The sequence below is a fragment of the Hydra vulgaris genome, chromosome 14 (assembly GCF_038396675.1).
Source record: "Hydra vulgaris chromosome 14, alternate assembly HydraT2T_AEP".
NCBI lineage: Eukaryota > Metazoa > Cnidaria > Hydrozoa > Anthoathecata > Hydridae > Hydra > Hydra vulgaris.
Window position 1 is genome coordinate 27,968,331 of NC_088933.1, and position 26,613 is coordinate 27,994,943.

Consider the following 26,613-nt stretch of genomic DNA (forward strand, 5'->3'; position numbering starts at 1 on the left):
TTAAAACAATTGCTCAAAACAGTTGCTTTTTTTCGCGTCTTAACGCTCTTAGCACTAGTTAACGTTGACGATAAAATACAATATATATATATATATATATATATATATATATATATATATATATATATATATATATATATATATATATATATATATATATATATATATATATATATATAAATATATATATATATATATATATATATATATATATATATATATATATATATATATATATATATATATATATATATATACACACACACACACACACATATATAAATTTCCTTGTATTCTCATTTAAATACCAATAAAAATATTATAAAGAATTCTTTTTTTTATGTCTATTTTAAAATGTAAAGAGCTTATATATATTCTTTGACCGATAAAAAATTAGAAGTACTGTTAAACATTTATTTTAATGTACATGAACCATGTTAAAAATGTGTTTTCACATTATGTATTTTCTGAGTGTCGTCATAATAGCGTTTAAAGTTGTTTCCCGTTACCATCCACATAGATTTTACTGCTAGAGTGAGATTTTTTTCAAGTATTTATATTATAAAATAGTTTATATCGCAGTTTGAGAAAAATGAATAATAAAAATGTTTGTTAGAACAGGATGATACGACAAAACTAAACATTACTTTGTGATGTTACTGTTGATACATGATAGAAAAAAATCTTTTGTCTTTATAATAAAACATTCCGATACTGGCCTTTTAATAAAACATTCCGATACTTGTCTTTATAATAAAGCATTCAATTAGCCTTTTTATTAAAGAATTCCGGATGCGAGTCTTTTTTAAAAAACATTCCAATATTAGTCTCTTTCATTTCAGTACTATTTCCATCCATTCCAATACTTTCCTTTTAGTTGATTTATTCTTGTCCATTCAATATTGGTCTGCTTTTTTTCGGTGCTATTCTCATCCGATACTATTGGTACTATTTTCATTCGATACTTTCATACTAATTTATCTGGAGCTAGTCCAATCTTATCATTAAACAGCACAGTTTTGTTTAAAATTAAATACACGAGTTGAATTATACCTGTCTTCTTGTACGGGTAAAATAATAATTAATCGAACGCAAAGGAAGTGGTTACAAAATTGATTGTAAAATAATTATCATGTAGCTCTTAGAACTCAAACATGTTCAAACATACATAAATAAACAATTTTTAAGTATAATAAATTTTACCAATAAAACTTTAACATAACTTCTTTAGTTTAAGCTGTACATTAAGTGCGGCCGTGGCGCAATGGTTAGAGCGCTTGCTTTATAAGCAGGAGATCCAGGTTCGAAAAGAGCTTTGGACATATTTCGCGTGACGGTATGGAAGGAGGCGTGAACTTCCTGGTTAAATGCACTTCCGCGGTGCTCTGTGACAAGACCGTTAGGACTTCTTGGGGCACCTAAATAAAAAAAAGATTAAAAAAAAAAGCTTAAACTAAAGAAGTTATGTGATTTCAAATACTATAAAGAAATTATTTGAATGAAAATATATTCGTGCAAAATATCTAATATAACATGCTGAAGCGATTGTCTGGGAGTACAAGATACTGTTTCCCTCCCCCAGAAGAGCAATGTATCTTCATATTTGATTCACATATCAATATACCTAATTTTTATGTCAACTAATAAATTTTAATTGCTAAGAGATTTTTATTTACAATACTTATTAAAAAAAATTGTTTAATACTATAATTCACTGGTTTTAAAACTAGTATTTGTGAATGAGGTATGATCGGGTGGAATCGGACTCATGTTTGGAGGGTGGTTCCGGACTACTTAATCCATTTACATATTAAAAATGAGCAACATTTTTATACAAATAAAAATACATTTAATACAATACACAAACCCATAATAGCAATTCATTTAATTCCAATAAAAGGATCCAAGATTTGAAAAAAGTGTTTTTAAAGTGTTTATTTTCATTAGAAAAAAAGCTAATACTTACATTTCTAAATGATGATATTTTCATTCCCATTCCTTATATACTAGAGGCAATTTTTAAAGGCGATTTTTCTTTAAATGTGTTGAGAACAGTCCAATGCTAAATAATTATTCATTATATTTGTGTCACACTCGTAAAAAATCATGGTAAACCCATGATTAAACTATGTGTCCGGGGCTACCCAACAATTTTGAAACATTCCTTTTTTCTAACATTTTTCTTTTATGTTTTGTATATTATTAAGGTACACAACAATTATTTTTTTTGATTCTAATTTGATAGATAAATGTTTATACTTTTAAAAAGTCTTTTGACACTTTTTTTTTGTTAGTACACGTGTGTACAACCTATTTTTTCTTAAGTGTTCGGGGCTAGCCGATTTTCCCCTAATATAAAAACTGAACAAATTTTTTTTTTAATTTCATTACTAGCAAGCCTTTTAACAATTCCTTTAATACCATAAAAAAACGATTTTAATGTCTATTTAAAAAAAAAATCTACTTTGAAAATAAAGACCTTATTTAACCTAAAATTTGATTTGTAACTTAATCTTTATATATACTTGTTAAATTTTGTATTAACCTGTTAAGGCATCTTTGAAAATACCAAGGATTAAATTTTATTCATATATTATTATGATATTAAATGATTGAAATAGCGTTGTAATTTTAAAATAGCGAATGAAAAGTGTTATGCGGCTGTGGAGTAGTGGTGTAGAGTTAACAGTGTTATGCCACCATGGTGTAGTGGTGTAGAGTTAAAAGTATTATGCAATCGCGGTGTAGTGGTGTAGAGTTAAATAAAAAGTTTTATAAAATTATAGTTAAATTATATTTAAACTTGTATAGTTAAATTATATTTAAACTTGTATAGTTAAATTATATTTAAACTTGTATAGTTAAATTATATTTAAAATTATATTTAAACTTATATTTAAACAAAATTTGGTGTTAAGACAGAAAATAATAAAGAAACCAAAGCCAGTTTAAAAAACACTTGACAAAATATAACAACTAAAATTAAGTGAAACAAAATCTTCTTTGCTTTTTCAGTCCATTTGCTTAAGTCGTCTCGAATATAACTTCCCGAGGAAGTCGCGTCTACCGACACCAGAGAGCGGATGTTTATAAATTATTTATTATTTGTTTATTAGAACTAAACAATTGTTGTAAATCAAAATTTTGCAAAATAAGGTTTTAAAAAACTCGCTATGTATTCAACGTAAACACGCGCGATTAAGACATCATTTACTACCAATTAGCGTTAAAGAAATCCTGAAATGATGCTAAAGAAATCCTGAAATGATGCATTCAAGAATAATCTAAACAAAATATTCGAGAATTTTATTATCAGACAACAAATTTATCCCACTCTTTTTTTATTGAAAACCTTTAATCAAAGTTGAATCAAAGCAAAGAACATGAATAAAAGTTGTGTGGTAGAGATTGTGAATATGCCAAATCATTTAAACCATTGATATAAATATTATTTCATAAATATTTCATTTATCAATTCAAACTCGATATCTTGCCTGCACCCCTCCCTGAAAAAATATCAAAATTTTTTTCTTCGGTTGATAAATTTTAGGTGTGAAAAAAAATATATGGCGTAGATATAGTGGCGTAGTTAAGAAAAAGCGGTTTTAAGGAATTCTCGCCATAATCTTTAAACCTTGATAAATATATTTAGAAATTTACGCCTGCTTGACGTTCAGCTGACGTCCTGAAGTCTGTTTTTGTGTTCACTCAGAATGGACTTTTAACACTTTGCATACTTTTTGTTTATTTATTTTTAATTAACATATTATTAAATTTCTTTTTTTTACTGACATACCAGTGGAAATATAAATTAGAGTTTTTATTTATTATTTTTTATTTTGTTTCGGCACTAGTAATGCATAAAGTTTTCGTTTTTTCGTTTACGATACAAATAACATTGTTATTATTGCAAATCTAACGATTGTTATATATTAAATTTAATTATTATATATTATTATCGTATATAAAATGCTACAATAACTAGTGTTGCATTGTAAACGAAAACAAAAATTTATGCGTTACAAGTCATCTTACATTTTTATTTTCCGAGATATTAGGGTGCTTAAAGGAGACAAACTTGTCATGGAGCACTACAATATTTAAAATAACAATACTATTAATATAGTTTAAAGTTTTTATATATCATTAAAATAAGAAAATAATTGAACAGTACGGGGACCCTAAAACTGGTACTTGGTATTTAAAAACTCTAAACTTAATACAACTCAATTCGAGAAAAGAGAAAACTCCTTGGTTTATAAGATATCCTTAGCTCTTTAGTGCCAACACACTTGTATTGTGAATTTTTTTTATAAACCACATTCTTTTTCTAATTTCCTTCTTTTTTCTATTTTTTTCATTAAAAACCATTAAAATATGGTTTTATGGCAATTTAAGTTTTATCCAGCTGTTTTATTCACGAGTTTGTTATCTTGAATAATAACTTCTACTTCTTTGATGCTTGTAAACGGAAAAAGTGTTATTTTAAAAGTAATGTTTGGAAAATACGCTCGTAAAAACCTTTTAAGCTACGAAATTAGGGAACATATCACTAAATCATTTTTTGTCGTCCACATTTAACTTCAAACAGACATATTAACTGCGATAATCAAAAACGGCTTGACCATCCCGTTTACAAACAAGAATAATTCTTCAAAACAATAATTTTAACTCCTCATATACTTGCTTACTTATTTCGAGTTTTCTGACCACCTAATTACGGGCTCGGCAACGGCATAAAAATTTTTAGAAAACCAATAATTTTAAGTTATGCGGTGGAGTTCAAAACTCCCCTCGATATCCATTCAAATATTTTTTCTGTATTCTCTGTTTACATTAGATGGTAAATCGAGATAAATACAAGATATTTTGTAAATCCATCCGATGCTATGAGTGGTTAAATTGCAAATCGTGTTTTATTCTAACAAAGTCTTGATTTCTTTAGGTGATAAAAAATCCTTTCGGAGACAAATATGAAGTGACATTTGTTGATTGTGTTTGCTTTAATATAATTTGGCAAAGAAAAGTGTGTATATATCAATGAGTATAGGTGAAGTTAATATCTTAGAAGTAGTATCATAGGCAGTGTCCTTCTCTTCACAAACGTCTCTATTATTTCAAGTGTTTTAACTTCGGTATTAAATTATGAAACGTTTGAAGAGAGCTTTGTCACTGAGTAAATCACCAAGAATAGAAGAAAGTATCTCTGAAATTGAAGAGGATTTAAATAAAGCTCATATTGGTGAAATTAAAGAACATGAAGAAAATGGTATTTATATTCATGGTCACTCCAACGGGCATTTAAATGGCAATAATAATGAGATCATAAAGGGTAATAATAATACCCTTAAGTTTTGGTCGAAGCTTATGTTACCATTTTTCTATTAAAAATAAATACTCTTTTTCAACTAATTTAAAGACAATTTGTTTAAACAAATTAATTGTTTTAAAATTAGTTTTTTAATTTTCTTAAACATTTAAACCAGTAATTGTATTTTTTAATATTATTATTAAATTAATATATTATTTATATTTATAAATATTGTTGTATACTATAATGTTTTAATTTTTAATAGCATATATATATATATATATATATATATATATATATATATATATATATATATATATATATATATATATATAAACACACACAAATATATATATATATTTAAATATACATATATATATACATATATATATACATATATATATATATATATATATATATATATATATATATATATATATATATATATATATATATATATATATATATATATATTTAAACAACTTTAAAAAGTATTCTACACAATAGAGTGCTCAATGTTCTTAAAAGAACAGAGCAATTATATTAGTAATACATATATATACATATATATATATATATAATAGTAGTACTAATATATATATATATATATATATATATATATATATATATATATATATATATATATATATATATATATATATATGTATATATATGTATATATATATATATATGTATATATATGCATATATATGTATATATATATATATATATATATATATATATATATATATATATATATATATATATATATATATATATATATATATATATATGTATACATATGTATATATATATATATATATATCCATTTATTTAACCAAAAATATGGTTAAATAAATGGATATATATATATATATATATATATATATATATATATATATATATATCCATTTATTTAACCATATTTATAATGATAATTTAGCAACAGTCTAAAGTAATTCAATTTTTCTTTTTTTTTTTTTAAATGAAGAAAAGTGTAAAAATGCATATTAATGAAATAATAATAATAAATGATAATAATTATTAATAATGATAATTTGTATATTTATAATAGTAATAGTTTTTATTATTCATTAAAAAAAGTATTTATAATAGTAATTATGATATTTATAATAAATAATTTAAGATATTTTAAAGTCTCTATAAACGAGAGAACAAGAATGGAATTATTTTAGAACTAAATTTTTTTAGAGCTAAACTGTAGATTTACCATATATATATATATATATGTGTGTGTGTGTGTGTGTGTGTGTGTGTGTGTGTGTGTGTGTGTGTGTGTGTGTGTGTGTGTGTGTGTGTGTGTGTGTGTATATATATATATATATCCATTTATTTAACCAAAAATTGAAAATTACAAATTTTTATAGTTTTATAAAATTAGGTGTCACTCATATAGTTAAAAACTAGTCATTAGAGTGACACCTAAATAAAATAAACAAACAAAAAATTCAACAGTAATGTTAATAAATAAAAGCAAGCGTAAATTAAATTGATTAAAAAAAAAATGATTAAGCTATAATAAATTAAATAAAAAGACAAAAAAATATGAAAACACTCAATAACAACAATAAAAATAATTAACAACAACAGCACAAATAATAACAAACTTTACGCAAACGAAAAGGCACGCATAAAAACTACAAAATGAAAACAAAAATTACATAACGAAAAGGCAAACACAAAAACTTCTACAAAATAAAATAAATTATATTTGTTATTCTTGGCAGAAAGAGAAAAGCGTAAAAAATTTGTAGCAAATTATTTTTGTTTTACTTAATTCTTTTTAAGATTTTTTCAAACATTTTTTCGAACTTCTTTTTTTAACTTAAAATTTTGCTTTTAATTGATTGCTTTTGTTTTATTTTATTAAATCTATTTGTTCCTTTTACTTTTTTATTCATTTTCTTGTTTTTTTTTTCTTTAATCGTTTAGTTTGTTTATACCTTTTAATATTTTTGTTATTTTACTTTATTTTTAATTTACTTTTTTATTCTTTAAATGATTTCTTTTGTTTTTCCTTTTCTCTTTTTTTTCTCTTTTATATACATATATATACATTTATTTTGCTTTTATTTGCTAATTGTGTCTAAAATAACAGTTTTAATGAACTTTTTGAAATTTTTTGTTACCCTATAAGCAAACTATAAAATATTAGAGTGTTTTTTTTTAATTATTATCATTACTTTATATCAGGCACTGATAACAAATTGGCAAGTCGAACTCAAAGTGTTGTGTCAAATGACTCTGGTCATGGATCTGGTAATGAGTTAGATAGTCAACCAAAATTAACTCCACCTATTCGATTTCGAAGGATGGCAAATTTTTCTTTGGTATGTAAATCATAAAAATGAGATTTAATAGTTTATTCTGTATTATTAAAAAACAAAGTTTTAATTTTATGTTTTAAAATTAAAGTTAAGTAATACTAGTAATGTATATATGTATATATATATATATATATATATATATATATATATATATATATATATATATATATATATATATATATATATATAATATAAATTTTAGTCCTTTAAATTAAAACCTCAAATAAAGTAGTTAATTAATGTAAGTAATAGGTTTAGTTTATAAAATATGGGTTTATCAATAATTTATATTATTAAATATTAGTAATATGTACGTGTGTGTATATATATATATATATATATATATATATATATATATATATATATATATATATATATATATATATATATATATATATATATATATATATATATATTAAAATTTAAGTTATTAAAACTAAGGATCTGAAATAAATATTAAATTATTTTTAACAATAACATTGGTTTATAAAATATGGATTTAATTTCTATGATGAAATTCTTTATGAAAGTATTTATGAATCATTCTATATTGGTAAAAATTCTTCAATAGAAAAATTTGATAAAAGTCATTCTTGAAATTTGTTAAATTATTTAATATTTAAATGAGTAGGTGAAATACATTATTTATTTTCATTTATTTGAACATAGGAAATGCAGAAAAAGCGAATGTCATTGCCAGCAAATCTGAATTTGTATCCAAATATGTATGAACAGGGTGAAGCTGTCCCATCATCACCTTCTGAACCAACTATGTCAAGAAAAGAGCGACGGGCTTCAATGGCATGTCTTTATTTTTAATGCTATTTTTAATTTTTTACAAAAAACTGTTATTTTATTTTCTTTGTTATTTATTTTCTCAACATTATAATAGATATTAATATAATAAATTCTTGTTGATTTTATTATAAATATTGTTTGTTTTTTTGTTATTATTAGGTTTCTTAATTTTTGTGACAATAATTTTTTTAATATAATTATTTTTATTATTATTATTATTATTATTATTTATGTTATTTTGGTTATTAATATTGACATTTTTAAAATGCCATTGTTGATTTTATTAAAGGCAAAGGGTTATTTACTTAAATAATGTTTTAGGTAAATAGTTATGTGTATATATGGTATTTTACATTTCTTGTTTAAGACCTGTAATAAATATCCAAAGTGAAGTTCAGTATTATTTGTGGACTAAATAAAGTATTAACAGATAAATGAAATAGATTTCATTACTTTCCAAATAAAATTGCATTTTAAGAATTAATAGTTCAAATTTTTTTTTTTTGTAAATTAAGCTGTGCAAGTATTTGCATAAATTTAGGTTACGGTTGTTTATATAAAAATGCACAATTTTGGGTTACAGATATTTATGTAAAAATGCACAACTGGTTGAGTATCATTAGATAAGTAACTTCACTTATTTCATCCTCTAAACATCCAGCCTAGAAAATATTAACACTTTTTGTTGAAGTAAAACAATGTTAATGTTTAAAAAGCATTTTTGTTTGCACCATATGTTGTCACTCAGGTATATAAGTATATAGGTAAAACTATTTATCTAACCTATTTACAGAATATTGGGTTCGGCATTTCTATCATTTATATTTAAAATATATGCAGTTTAAAGTTACATTATAGCCTGTTATTTTGCTGTTTTGTATTATGTTTTTACATTTTTACTATTTATTCATTGCATTCTTTAAAAATTAATTAGTTACGTTGTCATTTTAATTTCTTATTATGAAAATTTAGGCTGAGCTCGGATATGGAAAAATGAGCTCTTACACAAAGCTTGATAAGCTTGGCGAGGTTACTTGTTGTTTTATTTTTTTATTTATTAAACAAAGTAAGTTGTTTCTCTTGCACATAATACTGTTATTATATAAAAACAATATTATTATTTTTTCTATTCATTGTTTTTTTATTTAAAGTTAATGTTTAGGGGACCTATGCTACTGTTTTTAAAGGGAAGAGTCGTTTAACTGACACTATAGTTGCTTTAAAAGAAATTCGTCTTGAACATGAAGAGGGTGCGCCGTGTACTGCAATTCGGGAAGGTTGAATCTATTTAAAATTTCTTTATTAAAATCAAAAAGTATTCTAACTTTCTCATTACACATAAACTTTAAAATTAGCTGACGCAAAGTCTGATTACCTAGATTTAAATTTAATTAACTAGCTTATCATTTATTATTATAAGACTTTTATCAACTTAAAATATGTTAAATTATTATAAAACTTTATCCTGAGAAACACTGACGACCAGAGAACCCATTAGGTTTGATAGCATCTCACCTGGGAGGAGGGGTTGTTGCTTTAAATTAACTGGTTAATATCTTTTTTTCTATTAATATGCAAGATCAAATCAGATGGATTTTTTATATATACTAAATTTCTGATGTTAACTTCATTCTGGTTAGAAACAATTTCAACTTGCTTTATACTATAAAACTCATCTAGTTGTTTTTAAGATACTTTAGTTTTAGAAAAATGTTTCTGTCCACAGAATCTTTTCCATTCAATCCAGTTGTAATAATAAAAAAAGTTTTTTTATTGCATTGCCTAAAAGTACAAGTGAGATTTGCTGTTCCATGATTGTTTGTTTTATAGAGAAAATTGTTTACTACTTCTGTTACACATAGAATTGTGTGCATCAACTCTAATAGAGATGATCCTTGTGTTTTTAGTTTAATTGCCACATTTTGAAGGTGATCCTTGTATTTTCAGTTTAAATGCCACATTTTAAAGGTGATTCTTGTGTTTTTAGTTTAAATGTCACATTTTGAAGGTGATCCTTGTGTTTTTAGTTTAAATGCCATATTTTGAAGGTGATCCTTGTGTTTTTAGTTTAAATGCCACATTTTGAAGGCGATCCTTGTGTTTTTAGTTTAAATGCCACATTTTCAATACATTCACTCTTTGTTTTTTGTTTGTTTTTAATTAGTGACTGTCTATTTGTTTTGTATATTTTCCTAATTGTAAACAGTTACCGATTAAGTTGTCTACAGTAGCAGCTTGTGTACACTGATGAGAAACTCCACAACCAGTAACAAGAAAGCAACTACTGCATATATTTTAGTTCTTTTATATTTTTACTTTTAGTTCATTAAATTTTAGAATTGTGACACCCAAACATGGATCTAAAGAATACCTTATTTTGGCCCAATCAATTTAAAACATTTTAAAATAAAAAATTTATGTTAAAATATACAAACAAATATACACACATTTATGCATAATATATTTTAAAGTAAATGTTTACGCAAGCCTGTATGGCTATAAAAAAAAAAAGTATACAAGTATATTCTCTATACTTTAAACACTAATTTTAATTTTTACTATACTTAAAAAGTAATTATGCCATATAAATAAAATAATTGGTTTTGTAAAACTAAGATATGAACACAACTGCTTCCCTGGGGAGATAAAACAATGCATTATCAGTATAAAAAATCCAAGGAGACACTCCATTAAAGCTAATGGACTTTCTGATCCACATTGTAAATTATTCTGTGACACAAATCTCTATTGAAAATTTTTTGGGAATTTGTTTTAAATTTTTTTATTTGTTATTAAAATTTATGCTTGAGAGAGTTTTAAGGATCACTTACTGCAAGTAATGTTTACTACAAGAACATTTTTGTAACATCTTAAAAATATACAAACCCTTTGAATTGAATTTAAAAGTTTTAAATGAATAAATAAAAATTAAGTTTAAATGCTCTTAAATTTATTATGTATAGCAGTTTATTAAAAATAAAACTATAATTTATATAATATAAATGAAATACAATAAAAATTAGTAATAGAAAAATAAAGATATGTTAAAAATATATATATGTGTGTGAAGTTGTATTTACTAGGCTATTTGTAATTTTCGATACAAGTTCATTCATAACTTGACTCATGTGTTACATATATCTTTTTAGTTTCAATTCTTAAAGATTTAAAGCATGCAAATATTGTGACACTTCATGATATCATACACACACCAAAATCATTGACGCTGGTTTTTGAATATTTAGTAGGTTGTTTTGTTTCTATTTTTGTTATTTTTATTTTCTAGTTTTTGATTCTTTTGTGTATGTGTATTTTAATGAGATAGATTGCAATAAATTCCAATCAATCAGTTACAATCAATAGAATCAATTTATATAATTTTCATAGTTTTAGTTATTAATTTGTTTTTTAAATTGTTATTAACGTAATAAACAGGTTCCTTAATATAATTTTCTGAAAACCTAAGTTAATGAATAACTCTATGCAAAACAATGAAATTTTTTTTTAGTTTTTTAACAACAAACACTAAAAAAACTTAACAATAATTGTTTTAAGAACAGGATTTATTTGATGTTTATATGTTCGGCATTTGAGGGTTTCAGTACATACATTGGCTGAGAGTTTAATTTTGGCAGGCAGTATCTACATATGAAGGTCAATTATTATTTTTCTTTTTTTATTTTGTTTGAAGAATGTCAGGATTTTAAAAAGAGCTACTTTACGTTTTAAAATGTTATATTCCCTATTCTAAGAGTTTGCAGGTTGAGATGAGTTAGACAAGCTTTGTAATCTATATTTCATATTGCTCATACAAAATTTGTTGATCTTTTCTATGCTGAGCTTTTAAAATTTCTGTCTTTTTTGAAAGGGCTTTCAAACAGATGCGCAATATTCTGAAAGAGGTCAAACTAATGTTGTATTTGACAAAAATAGGCTCTCTCCAATACCTCAATGTCTGATTAAGCATGCCTGGGATTACATTTGTTTTATTTGAGTTGCGTCTAATGCGCTCATTCCATTTTAATTTATTGTTAAAAATTACAACTTACAATTAGGTTTTGCTGAGCTTTTGTTGTTTCAAGGTTAAAAACAGCTCAAGTATCTTTTCTTTTTTTTATGGGAAGATAATAATTTTCAATGTTTTTGTTAGGCTTTTAACTAAATTTCATGACTTTCCACTTTTCATTATTGAAAGACCAACTTGGCTGATCTACTAGGATATCAATATTGCTTTGAATATGCAATCATAAGTTCTTTTTGTTATTATTGTTGTTACTTTCACATTCTTGTCATTCCTTTCCAGTCAGGTTGATACGTATGCTGATACATGTGGTACTCCACTTGTTACCTTCGCTTAATCAGAATAGACACAAGTAATGGTCTTACTTGCATTTAAAGGGTTCTTGTAACAATTAAAAATGAAAAAAGATGTAAAAGCTTGATTTCAGATTGTTTTACATTGTGTAAGCTGCTTCGGAAAGAAGCTATTTGAGTATTCCGAAATTGAGTTCTACTGTAAGCAAAGGATTTTATTTGAGTTTATTAGAGAATTATTCCATTTGAGAGTTTGGTTTTAATAACTCTCCTGATGTTTTTTTATTTAGGCTATTGGCAGTTGCTCTGAATTTATAGATATTTTGATATAAAATAGTTGTTTATCAAAAAGAGAAATAAATAATATGATTTTGGTATATGATTTGGTTTTGAGTAGTTCATGCATATAGTAGTCCATACATGGATACACACATGCAAATATCTTTATATACCTGATTTAATAAGAAACTAATATTTTCTTTAATTATTTTCTGTTCATCATATTTATTATGTTTTATTCGTGTTCATTTTCTCTGACAAAATATATAAAGATTGGTTGCCCCTTTTTAAACAGGTCTTGTAAATAGTCAAAGACATTAATGCCCAACAATTATTTTGAACCCAAAAAATAATAAAATGATAACCTTGATTGTCATTAAATATAATTTTAAAAATTATATTTATTAAGGAAAAAGATTTGAAATCATACATGGATGACTGTGGAGGAATTATCGCATTATCAAATGTTAAAGTGAGTTTAGTTGTTTGCTGTTACTATTGACTCTTTTTTTTTTTTACCTGTTTTTATATAAGTTATTAATTTATTATAATTACTTAACTTTAAATCATTTTTTTTTAGCTCTTTTTGTTTCAAATATTAAGAGGCCTTCATTATTGTCACAAAAGGAAAGTTTTGCATAGGTAATAAATTTGTTTTTTTTTTAATATTATTCCTATTTATATTTGGATTTTTATGTTATGTTTTTAAAACTCATTTTTATAATGTTTTTTTTTTTGTTTTTCTCTGTATGGTCTATAATTACTCTAATAATCAAACATTTAAAAAAGTTTGATCTTCTCAAGTTTATGATTTAAAATAAAAGTTTAAAGTATATATATATGTATGTATATATATGTATATATATATATGTATATATATGTATGTATATATATGTATGTATATATATATATATATATATATATATATATATATATATATATATATATATATATATATATATATATATGTATATATATATATATATATATATGTATTTATGCATGTAAGTAAATTATCAAAAAGTTATAATAAATTATCATAATCATAATATTTATACTTGTGTGTTTTAGAGATTTAAAGCCTCAGAATTTGCTGATAAATGAAAAAGGTGAATTAAAACTAGCAGACTTTGGATTAGCTCGTGCAAAATCTGTACCAACAAAAACATATTCAAATGAAGTTGTAACATTATGGTACCGGCCTCCTGATGTATTGCTTGGCTCTACAGTGTATAATGCTTCTATAGATATGTGGTATGTTTTCACATTTAATAAGAATTTACCTGAATTAATGCCTTCATCACCACCTAATTATTGATTAATTGATCATTACTTATAGAGATTATTTTGATCTATTAGAAATTGTTATTTTTGAAAACAAAGTTTAGCTATTCTTTTTAATCGAAATATTCAGCAACAAGTATTCAGGTATGGACGCAACAAATATTCAGGTATGGACGCAACAGCAATGACCAGCAGTTTTATGTAGTTATAAGTCATCCATTGTTTTAAAGTGCTGCATAATTTAAAAATGAAATATTCCATTTAGTTTAATAAAACAGAAAAATAATAAGCGAAACATGCTGTAGCTATAGGAAAAATTAACTTTAATTTTATTTAACAACATTTTTAATAACTTAATTACATTTCATTTACAAGTTTGTATGCTGAAAATAAGTAAAATATATGTAACCAAAATATAACTCTTGCAAGATCTTTTTTTTTGTTTTGTTTGGTATTTGATATTTATAAGATCTATAGGAGAAAAGTTTATTTTTTAAGCCAGGTTTAAGTAGTTAACGGGTTGTGTGGTAGATTGATTATAGCGAGAATGATTTGGGCTTAAGCCTTCCTAACCCAAACAAGACATCCCTTCCAGTTCTTTACATGATCAAAAATTTACTAATGTTGTTTTCTTTATACTTGCCTGCACTTTTAATGAAAACAAATTTTTTAAAGCAGTTTTTGTTTTTATGGTGCTAAAGCCAGATTTTCACACTCATTTTAAAAGTTTATGTTAACTTATACTACATAAGAAGTTTTAAAACTTGTTTTTGATAATATTCCTTAAAGCTTTTAATCTAGGTCATTTTTTATATTTTTTAACCTAAATAAACATACTTTACACTAACTATTTTGTGATATCTTTAGTAGTTCTTGTAAGATATCAATTTTAATGAAGTGTATTTTTTTTGGCCCAATTATCCTCGCATTTCCTATCCAATAACTGGACAGAAATTTTTGTACTGGTTTTTTAAAAAAAATTTTATTAAAGAATTATTCAAATTAATATTTTAATTTTAGTTTGTTAAAGGTCTCTAATGCCTTTCCACTAAAGTTTTGTAGGTAGTTAGCTTAACACTTTCCACTAAAAGTAGATTTTTAGTAAAAATATGTTCTAATGAAATTTCTCTAATAAAATTTCTCCATTTTTTGAGTTAATTAGTTAGTATATTGCCGTAGTATAAAAAAAGCAAATGTTCATAAATACAAAAGGCTAATAAGAGTTTAATGATGTCATCACAATACACTTATGTTACACATTTTTTATTCATCTCAAGGTCTTCACCTTTATGCGCCACTCTTTTTGAAATTTAAATTAATTCAATATGGTCATATTTTTATTTAGGGGTGTAGGATGCATATTCTATGAAATGGTAACTGGTCGACCCATGTTCCCAGGTTCTACCTCTGACAATGAACTTACTTTAATATTTAAGGTAAATATTTCTAGTACATTCTCTAAATCACTATTTAAGTTTTTTTGTTTGACAGGAATAAGTTTCTTTTATAGATGTTAGGCACACCAAATGAAAAAACATGGCCTGGTATAACAACAAACCCAGAATTTATAGCAGGTTTGTAACAGATTTTTAAATTATTCTTTTTCTAAATTATTGAATTATTGATCATGTATTATTAGATGATTACTTTTTGAGACTGATGTCTAGTGTTTTTCTTCCTGATTTACTGATTGTTTTCATGTGCATACAGATCCATTTTTTAAGAGTTAAATTATAAAAATATTGAGCTGATTTTTTTCAGGTCAACTCTTTTGTAATATATCTCTGCATTACCTTTTTGTGTTTTTAAATTTTGTAGGTCGTTTTCCAAACTATAGACCTGAGAAATTGCATAATCATTTACCAAGGTTTCCTATTTATTTCAAGTTTTAATTATCTTATTTTCTAATAGTAACAAAGTTTTGAAATATTAATACTAAAAAATACTTCAAAATATTAATATTAAATGACTTTCTGAAATAATATTATTTAAAATATTTAAAAATATTCTGAAATGTTAGTATTAGAATTATTTGAAATATTAAAAAAATTTTTGAAATATTAAAAAAAAATCTGAAATATTTATATACTAAAATTATTATCTTAATTTTTTTTTTACTATCAAGAATTGAGCTTGAAGGCTTAGATTTGCTACAAAAATTTATTTGTGTATGTATATATTAATTATTTATTAATGTATAACACTTTCATTATAATGTATATAACATTTAACATAAAGCATTTAATATTTCTTATGCATTTTTCTTTTTAAGTTTGTACCTGCAGCACGTATTGATGCTTTTGCAGGAATGAAGCATTCCTACTTTGCTTCTTTAGGAACAGATGTCTTCAATCTAAGTGAGAGTAAGTCAGTTTTAACAACTTTTTTTTGTGTGTGTGTTTGTAATTTGATTTTTGGTTAAAAAGTACCAAGGTAGTCCTAGCCAAACTGAAGTCCCAGACTTGTACTTTTTAACCTTTTTTTAATTTTTGTTTTTAATTCCTCTCATACCAGCTAAAGCTTTGAGTGTTGAACCTTGATGAGCTGCAGCACAGAGAAATAAGTTCAGTGGTGCACTTTAAGGGACAGGGTCAATTTTCAGGGACAAAGTCAAGGATTCGTTTATGAAACAATCTTTTTAACTACACAATTGAAAGTCTTTACATTACTTCACTACTGTGGAAGTAATGTAAATCAATTATATTTTGGATGCCACTGTGTTTTTTTCAGATGCTATAATGTGTTTTTGGGTTTATGAACTTTTTTATTTATTTTTATCTTATATATTTTTTTTCGATAAATATGTAATATGTAATGAAAATATTGTGATTGCAAAGTCATTAGTTGCTATATATAGCAGTAGTAGTATATAAAGATAATAGTATATCAACGCCAATTTCTTCAACCACTGAATTTTTATATATCATTATAGTTTTCAATCCCATTATTAAATTTCTTTTTTTTTCCATTAAGACATGGCATTAATATTATGTTTTTCAGAGGTTCTGAGTTTAGTTGAAGGAATTTTTACTACGAATTGATGTTTACAGTAATTTTTTTATGTTATTGAAACTTATAATATCAAAAGGAGTGAATAACACATTAGTTTACTCCATAATACATATGAGTCTACTCCATAATATATATGAGTCTGCTCCATAATACATATGAGTCTACTCCATAATATTGATGGTATTCTATCACGTGACGTTAAAATTCGCGGCCGCCATACTGTATGGCAAATAAAGTAAACAAAGCGAACGTTTATTAACATAACGTATTTAATTACAACTATTAAGATAACATATCTTGTAGTGGATAAATTTTTAAAAGTTATTTTTGAGTAAATTTATGTAGAATTTGATTCTCTATCTCACGATATAATTTATTTATTTTTGCTTAAAATAAAACTCTATTAAATAACTTGTTTTCAAAAGTGTGTTTTAAGTAATGTGCAATTAAGTAAACTGAACATAAAGTACTTCAAACCATTCAAAAATAGACTAAATTATTTGTTTTACATTTTTAAGATCTTCTGTTAAGTATTATAACACATACAATTCTTTTTTATATATATATATTTTTTTATCAATTAGTAACTAGCATAACTCAGAAACAGCGAAAACATTTTGGTTGTTTAAGCATGTTAAATAAGTTTATTAAATTGTATTATTATTTTAAAATGCTATGTATATAAATTACTTATTTAATAGCTGTAGTATGTTAAAAGTATTTAATAGTAATTAGTAACAATAATAATTGGCAACAAGCAAAACCACAAACTTAGAAGAATGTGTCATTTTAGAGGCAATCAACTCTCGTGCAAAAAACGTAAACAAGTTGCAAAGGATCCAAATGATTATAATTTTATTATAAACTTTGAGTTGTTGAAAATATATGTGTATCTTTTTGCTGTCATGTCAAGAATGTTTTTCATAAAACATTGACTTTTTATTGACTATTTAACTTATCACATGAGTGCTGTTCATAAGTTAAACTTTGACTTTAAAAGCTTGCTTAAAAGCAGTGTTTTTAATTAACCGTTCTTTACATTGAATTCTACTGGAAATAAAAGTATATATAGTAGACGAAATTCATTGGAAGATCTACATTAGCTTTAAGATATGTAGGAAAAGGCACAAATCAAATTAAAAATTTTTTTGAAATAAGTTACAACATTTCAATGACTTCTATTAGTAAATCTATAGTAAATCTGTAAGTATTAAAACATTTTCAAGGAATATATGTATCCATTCAAACAATAATGTTTAGAAGATCTTTTTTATTTCATTGATAAATGTGCAATGATTTTCTCAGAAGAGGTGACTCTTTTTTATTTAAAGATGTTGTTAGTTGTGGGCCTTATGTACAATTCTATATACCACTGAAAGTGAAGTGTGTTGGACATGTGCAGATTTTTAGTGATTTCATTGAATTCAACGATGAATGCAAACAACTGGAACTTAATAATTAATATCAATAATGACTTAACAACACAACCTTTTGTTGATACTATAAACAAACATGATTCTAAACGTTTTAAGTTATCTGGATTTTTAAGAAATCAATTTTCAAATACACCTTAAAAATATGCTCAAATTGACAAAAAATGCTGGACTAGCACGTTTAAAATAATATACATGACAACTTCTTTTAGAATTGTGTACTATATAAAATACAACTTCTCTAATTCGAATTTGATAGGTGAAATAAAAGTTTAAATTAAAAGATTTTTTAATTATAGAATATTTTTTATTTATTTTCATTATACATTTTAAAAAGATTGTTTTAAAACATGTGTAAAAACATTGTTTTTTTTTTTATAGAAACTATAAATTATTTTATCCTTGTTAGCAAAACTATGCCAAGTACTTGTTTTGGCAACGGTTGCTCAAGTAGAGCAGACCGTGGCAAAATGTCTTTCCATAGCTTATATTCTTTCCAAGTGAGAACTTGCTTTGGTCCAAACAAAGTAATCGCAAAACTTTACTTTGCACACAAACATTTGTGTTTGAACCTGGTAATAATGTGCATGAGATTTTTTCAAATGCAGTTTGCCATAAACATTCTCCAGTGATGACCTTTTGTCTACGCAACCCTGAATATCTATATCTCGAAGACAAAATGGGCATTTTATTTCTAATACTCCTTTGCCACAGCAATTACAAGATACTAATGAATCTGGAGTTGCTCCTAAATATGAGTTGTTGTGGTCGATATGTAGGCCACTTTTAGAAATTTTTAATTCAGTATGCTTGTCTTTGATTAAGTTAGTATAGCAATCTAGAGCTCCTGATTCGTGCTGACACCCCCAGTCTGTAGCCGCTGTTTTAAACTTAAGTAATGAAGGATAGCATATAGATTTTACAGTGCTTATTGATGGTTTTAAGGGCGAAGTAATGCATGCTTTCTTCATATTTGAAGAAGTTATTCTGCCTGCGCGGAATCTAAACCACATGTGGCTTGCAGCTTGACTTCTAGTCTGCTCTTCTACAAGTTGACACGCTTCCTTAGTTGTAAGCAGCGTGTTACTAGTTAGAATTTGAGTACACAACTCATCTATATCCTCAAGTGTTGCTGATGTGCCTCGGTCTTTCCGTAGTTCTACAGAAACCCAGGGGTACAAGGAAGATAATAACCTAGGAACGTAAGATTCAACAAAGTTAGGTACTATTGACAGTATACTTGGTTTAGCGCCAGTGTCATGTAATTTTTGAAAAAGATTGTTCATTTCCGTAGTGTTGGGAGGTTCTACAAACGAAGAGGCTGTAAATAATATTGTCTAATAGGTGTCTGAGATTATCAAGATTCTTTTTCATCGTTGTTGCCGATGTAAAATCAATGTCTTTTAGCCTAGAATATGTTACTTTCTTCACATTTGATGATAGCATCCAGTATGCTGCTTCTTCAGTAACAGTTCGGCTTTTCTCTAAGCGCACAGAAGCATCTATTGCAAAGAGCGTGGCACTGACATGAGTACATGTTTCAGCTAAACCTGCCATACAGTTGCAGTGTGCAGCTAAAATATTTTCACTCTTTTCAGCAATAATCCAAGGTTGTAGTGGTGGCCGGCTGATACTCTGAGAGTGTCTCACCTGAACAATGAATGATATATATATATATTTGAATATATATATATATATATATATATATATATATATATATATATATATATATATATATATATATATATATATAATTGTAAGCATATATGTATACGTGTATACTTAAATTGTTGATATTGCTAATTCCTACCTTGGCTTTAACAATGACACGGTTATTCACAACATAGCTTGCCAAATCAAAAACCCAACCGCTGACGAACTGGTAGTATGCATCTAGAGGTTTATAAGATTTTAATTCATTGTATAAGCACTTTTTGTGTAGACGTAATAGTTTACAATGTCTGGATACTCCACGGAAGGAAGTGATTTAGGATTTGTGTCCCATTCGCTACATTTCAATTTATAAGGGTCTACCCCACTAACAAGCTGTAATTTTGCAACATACCGAATTGCAGCAGCACCCTGTAATGTTTGAGCATATTCCTCCATTTTGACAACAATATATACAGTGAAACACCTATTGTTGAAATAAAAAAGTATATAATATTTTGGATTTGGAAAAAAATAGACGACTTGCAGAAGATCCATTTTTGTGGAGGATTTCATGGACATTTACTTCTAATTTTAAGTTTTTGGGGTTTACCCGCTCCCACCTCGATATCTTATAGGCTTATTATCATTGTAATGGTTCCTATGGAAAGAAAAAAACTACACTTTTGTTGAGTTTTTGAAACAGATTTTTTTTCATTAATTAGATTCCTATGGAAAGAAAAAAACTACACTTTTGTTGAGTTTTTGAAACAGATTTTTTTTCATTAAAATTATATTGTGTAAATTTGAGCATATTTTCAAGGTGTACTCATTGAAAAACTTTGCTTTGAGAAAACACAAAATAAAAGCATAAATAACTAATAAGTCACAAAAACTTAAACTCTTTTTAATATGAAAGAATCTTCTTTTTTGGCTGACTTAAATCAACTAACCCTTTTTTGACTGCTTTTAGGATTTTCCATCATTCTAAACTTTGAATAAAAACTTTGCTTGAGCTGTTTTTGTTTTCAGACATCAAAAATAGCTTAAGAAGCATCATAGAATTCAATAAGACAAAACTACACAAGCTAACTTCAGTGTTGCAAATTAATCCATGTAGTAAAATTGAAAACCTGGGTAAACATTGTAATGTAGACTTTGCTAACTAATCTATGAAGTAAAATCAATTTTTTAAATGATAATCAATATTTTTATCTGCATTCCACAATTTTTCATGATTCGCGGTGCTCTGACAATACATTAATACCATTTTATTACTGTAATAAGGTTTTACAACTCTATTCAATGATGAATAGTCTTTTTTCCAATTTTTTTAATTTCTTTAAGCAGGACAAGCCATAAATAATACTGCAACAGCTTCATATGATTTTAGAAATGTTTATTTGGTGGCACAAGATCAACATACAATATACTTGTACTCTACGTAAAAGTCCTTGAAATGTTACAACTTATTTCATAAATTTTTTGATTTGCTTCATATCTTCTACTTCCTATTTATTGAAGACCTTCATATCGAACTTTAAACAAATGCGTCTACTTTTTTCGCTGCAGAATTTGATGTAAAGAGCAGCTATATTTTAAACACACAACTTTTAACTTTAAAGTAAAACTTATGAACAGCAACCATGTGAGGAGTGGAATTATAAATATAAAGTCTATGTTTTATGGAAAACATTCTGGAATGTCAGCTAAAGGTTAACATAAATTTTCAACAATTTTAAGTTTGTAGTATTTTAGTTTATAGTAAAATCGTAATCATTTGGAACTTCTGTAACTTTTTGTACGTTTTTTGCATGAGTGTTGATTGCCTCTAAAATGACACATTCTTCTAAGTTTGTGGTTTTGCTTGCTTGTATTGTATTATTGTTAAAAAATATTAAACACTTTTAGATACTACAATAGAATAAACATCAGCATATTATTTATATACAGAGCAATTAAAAATACTAAAACCATTTAATACTTTATTGAGCATACTTAAACAACCAAACTATGTTTACTGTACTATGAGTCATGTAAATTAATTCAAAACAAAAATTTAATAAAATGCCTTAGAATACATAACATAAGGTTTTTAAAATGTTAACACAAATAGTTGTATTTATTTTTTTGGTTATTTATTAAGTTTGAGAATGTTTCAGATTATATTATTTGCAATTTACTTAGTTGCTAAGGTTAATTAACTTGTTTGGCAGTGTTTAGAAAACAAGTTATTTAATATTGAGTTTTAGTTTAAACAAAAAAAAATTAATTACATCATGAGAAAGAGAATTAAATTCTATATAAATTTAATCAAAATAATAAACTTTTTAACAATCTTTTTCTATAGGAACCACATTAACAGATAATAGTAATTGGCCTTGCGTTAAAGCTCTTTAAGCTAATGCGTTAGTTTGACCTACAAGATGGCGTCGGAATAGTAATGTTTACATCGTGACGTCAATAGAACACCATCAATATATGAGTCTGCTCCATAATACATATGAGTCTACTCCATAATACATGAGTCTACTCCATAATACTATGTGTATAAAAGTTCAACTAATGAAGTGATAATGTAAAAAAGAATCCACGTGTCACTTAAGTTTTCAATAGCACGAAAAAATGGTTACTGCATTGAGATTACTTGATTCCTCATCCTCCAGGACCCGGGAATATCCTCCAGGATCCTCCAGGACCCAGGAATATCCTTAAGATCACACAGTTTTAACTTTGATTAGTTAGTGGAATCAATTTTTTTATAATACTATGTAACTATTTTTTTTGCCTTTTTTGCTGCCTTGAACTTCTTAAGCAACAAAACTCAGGGGGAGGGGTTGGGAGGTACCTTTTAAGACATTAACTTTGAAACTCTTTTAGACAAAAGCAGTAAAAAATCTAGCTAGCACTATCAGCAATTGTCTTTGTGGTTCAAACCAAATTTCATTGAGCAATTTTTGTAAAATCTTTTTGATGTTGGATTATGTTTACTAATAATTGATGGTGGCAATGATTGACTACTCCTCGTTTGCTACTGTATGTGTGTTCAAATATTTGATGTTTAAATATACATCTGGTAGCAGTTTTTTTTTTTTTATTGTTATTACTATTATAATAATCATTATTATCATTTATTTTACTATTTGTAATACTGGTAGCTGTAGTAGTAGTAGTAGTAGTAATAGTAGTAGTAGTAGTAGTAGTAGTAGTAGTAGTAGTAGTAGTAGTAGTAGTAGTAGTTGTTGTTGTAGTAGTTAACTATATGTAGTTACTACTACTACTATTACTACTACCACTACTACTATATGTAGTTACTACTACTACCAGTAATAGTACAAATAAAACTACTATACTGGTAGTAGTAGTAGTGGTAGTAGTAGTAGTAGTAGTAGTAGTAGTAGTAGTAGTAGTAGTAGTAGTAGTAGTAGTAGTAGTAGTAGTAGTAGTAGTAGTAGTAGTAGTAGTACATTTAACGATACAGTGTGCAACATACAGATAATACAGGTAATTAGTGATCGACCGAAATTCTGTTTCGGTTTCGGCCGAAATTTCAATTTGAACCGATACCAAAATTTCGGTTTCGGTACTTTTTATAAATTCAGTAAAAAGCAAAATTTCGGTTGAAAAACAAAATACCTCGAAAAAACCTTGTTTTGCAGAGAAAATCTGCCAGTTTTTAACTTTCGCTATTAACTTATATCGCCAACTTATGTATTTAATCTCAATTTGTAATACGCGTGTAATCAACTTTAACATAATACGAGTATAAAAAAACAACAAACGTAAAATTGTATTTTTAAATAAATTTTTGTAATTAAATTAATTTTGACTAGCCGAAATGTCGGTTTCGGATTCGGCAGTGAACTAGAGTACCCGAAATTTCGGTTTATTTCGGTTTAGGCTTTTTTTCAGTTTCGGTCGATCACTACAGGTAATATATTTGAATTTACCTGGCTTTTATATTATGCTGATATATATGCAAATATATGTGATAAAATCACTTTCATTTAATTATTAATTTTTTTAATTATAGTTTTTATCTATTCTGACCCACTGAACACAATGTACCCACTAAGCAGTGTATTTTCTCGAGATTAAAATCTTTGCCAAGTTTTATTAATTGTGGTATTTTTAAATTTAGCTGAATCAATATTTTCATTGAGTGATATGCACTTATCAAAAGATCCCGGGTTTAGGTCTGCTGTGCGCCAAGAACGATCAGGTAATTTGGTAGCCTTTAATGTTGTGTTGTTTCATTTCTTTTATAATGTATTTGATGATTGAGTGGATTTATTACCTTTTTTTGTTTTCCTAGGCGGTAGTCGACGTCGTTTAAGTTTATTATTTTAAGCGCATATTAATAGTTGCACAGAATGCCTGATAAATTTAATTATCAGAAGATGCGTGGTTCGAGTACAATTTCTCTAAATAAACTGTTTGAAATGAACCTTTAAGAGAAATTTTGATCAAATTCATAATGAAAATGTACAAACATTAAAAACTTCAACTATGAAGACGAGGAAAAAATAATTCCATTGATGTCAGTTTTGTTATAAATGCATTTTTCTATTGATGAGAACTTAATTTCTTTTCCTCAAGATCAGTTGCATTGTGGAGACTTTTATCTCCTATTTTATGGCTGGTACCATTCTACTTTGCACTGCGTGAAAGATTTTTCTGTTTTAAAGCCTTTCAGATAACTTATTGAACCTTTCATTAACGAAACACACTTAATGGTCGAAACGGATTGTTTTGACTACCGAAGTGAATTGTTTTGCGTTTTTGTTTTTTACTTTTTTATGAAAAAGAAAATTTATACTTCTATTGATAAATTCAATACACTAGGTTCTTATAAGTATTTTCTGCAAGTATATTATGTATATAGTAAATAATTTGTGCTAGCCAATATTTTATGACATTTATCCTTTTTTTAATAGATGCCATTTAATGAAAACACCCCCTTTTTTTTCGCTTTAGAGTTTTCTGTTGAAATAGCACAAAGTTATTTTTCGATGAAATTTTTAGATATAGTTTTTATGTAGTTTGAATGACAAATATTGCAGCTTGATTTCCAAAAATTGTTTTTAGACAGTGCATATATTTTTTGTTTTTAAGAGTTTAATTTATAATATCAGTGTATTACACTATTTTTCTTTCTACTATAAATGAATGAACAAAATGCTGTAAAATATCAAAATTTATATTATATAGTTTTAATGATTACTTCAATTGCTTTTATTCTGATTTCTGTCGATTTATTTATCCAATAATTAAATTTCGACAAAGAACAGTTTTCTTTGCCAAAAGTTTTCGGGCTTATTGGATAAGTCATGGTCATTAGTAGGTGTCATGATCATTATTAAGTGTCATGATCATTGGTAGGTGTCGAAAGTTTCAGGCTTATTGTATAACTCACGATCAAAAGTAGGCGAGAATAACAAAGATTACAAAGTATGACTGTTGGGTTGAATATTTGTGTTGAACCCCAGCAGTCTTACAAAATCATATAATCGATAATAAAGTTGCTTTTTTTTTTCTTTTCTTTTTTTAAATTTTTTGGTTACGATTTCATAGGAGAATCAGTAAAAAATGGTTGCGATTTTTCACTGAATCTCCTAAAGCAACCTTAATATCGGTTTTATATATATTTATAGGAGCCCCCAAACATTTTCTATAAGACTTAGGTCAGAAAATTTTCTTGGCCAATCAAGTAATGGAATATTTTGTTCTGATAGATATTTTTTAACTAATTTAGCCGTGTGACATGGTGCCCCGTCCTGCATGAAGATTTTTTTTTCACCTGGTCTAAACCATTCTGCCAATTGTGGCAACAATCTTTGTTCCAGGACTTTTTTATATTTTAACTGATTCATTATTCCCTCTACAATATAGAGCCTTCCCATTCCCCTTCCACATATCACTGACTAGATTATCACAGAGGTGGGGTGTTTAACAGTTGATGCAGTCCAGTAAATATTTTTCTCCTTTTTTTCTTTTTACATATTGAGCCTTCTTTGTTAAAACATGGAAAGTACTCTTATTGCAAAAACATACCTTAAAATATTATACAAAGATTGTTAAGTGAATATTTAAAGTTTGGTGTAAGAAAATGAATATTTTAGACACTTCTAAATTAATTTTAACAATTTCCAATTTTCTTCTGTTAAATTCCTATACTTTTTTG

The 26,613-nt window shown here is 26.1% G+C and overlaps 1 protein-coding gene across 2 annotated transcripts; it reads left to right on the forward strand.

Moving 5' to 3' along the window:
* Positions 1–4,829: 4,829 nt before the first annotated feature.
* Positions 4,830–25,652, forward strand: LOC100214259 (cyclin-dependent kinase 5 homolog). Of its 2 annotated transcripts, none has more exons than XM_065818171.1 (16): positions 4,830–5,332; positions 7,526–7,662; positions 8,329–8,460; positions 9,430–9,486; positions 9,620–9,734; positions 11,607–11,701; positions 13,460–13,522; positions 13,631–13,692; positions 14,122–14,304; positions 15,680–15,770; positions 15,845–15,908; positions 16,153–16,201; positions 16,460–16,502; positions 16,607–16,697; positions 24,571–24,651; positions 24,745–25,652. In XM_065818171.1, exons 1-16 carry the CDS (start codon positions 5,146–5,148, stop codon positions 24,777–24,779), a joined length of 1,485 nt encoding a protein of 494 aa, XP_065674243.1. In that variant the 5' UTR covers positions 4,830–5,145; the 3' UTR covers positions 24,780–25,652. The 2 variants fall into 2 exon arrangements, with proteins under 2 accessions (XP_065674243.1, XP_065674244.1); XM_065818172.1 differs by having other exon boundaries at positions 4,862–5,269.
* Positions 25,653–26,613: the final 961 nt, after the last annotated feature.

Excerpts from the sequence above, each read along its gene's own strand:
- LOC100214259 (XM_065818171.1), top strand. The coding sequence starts at position 5,146 with ATGAAACGTTTGAAGAGAGCTTTGTCACTGAGTAAATCACCAAGAATA. Across the intron at positions 9,735-11,606 it reads GTGTACTGCAATTCGGGAAG|TTTCAATTCTTAAAGATTTA; the intron begins GTTGAATCTATT and ends ATATCTTTTTAG. Across the intron at positions 13,693-14,121 it reads AAAAGGAAAGTTTTGCATAG|AGATTTAAAGCCTCAGAATT; the intron begins GTAATAAATTTG and ends TGTGTGTTTTAG.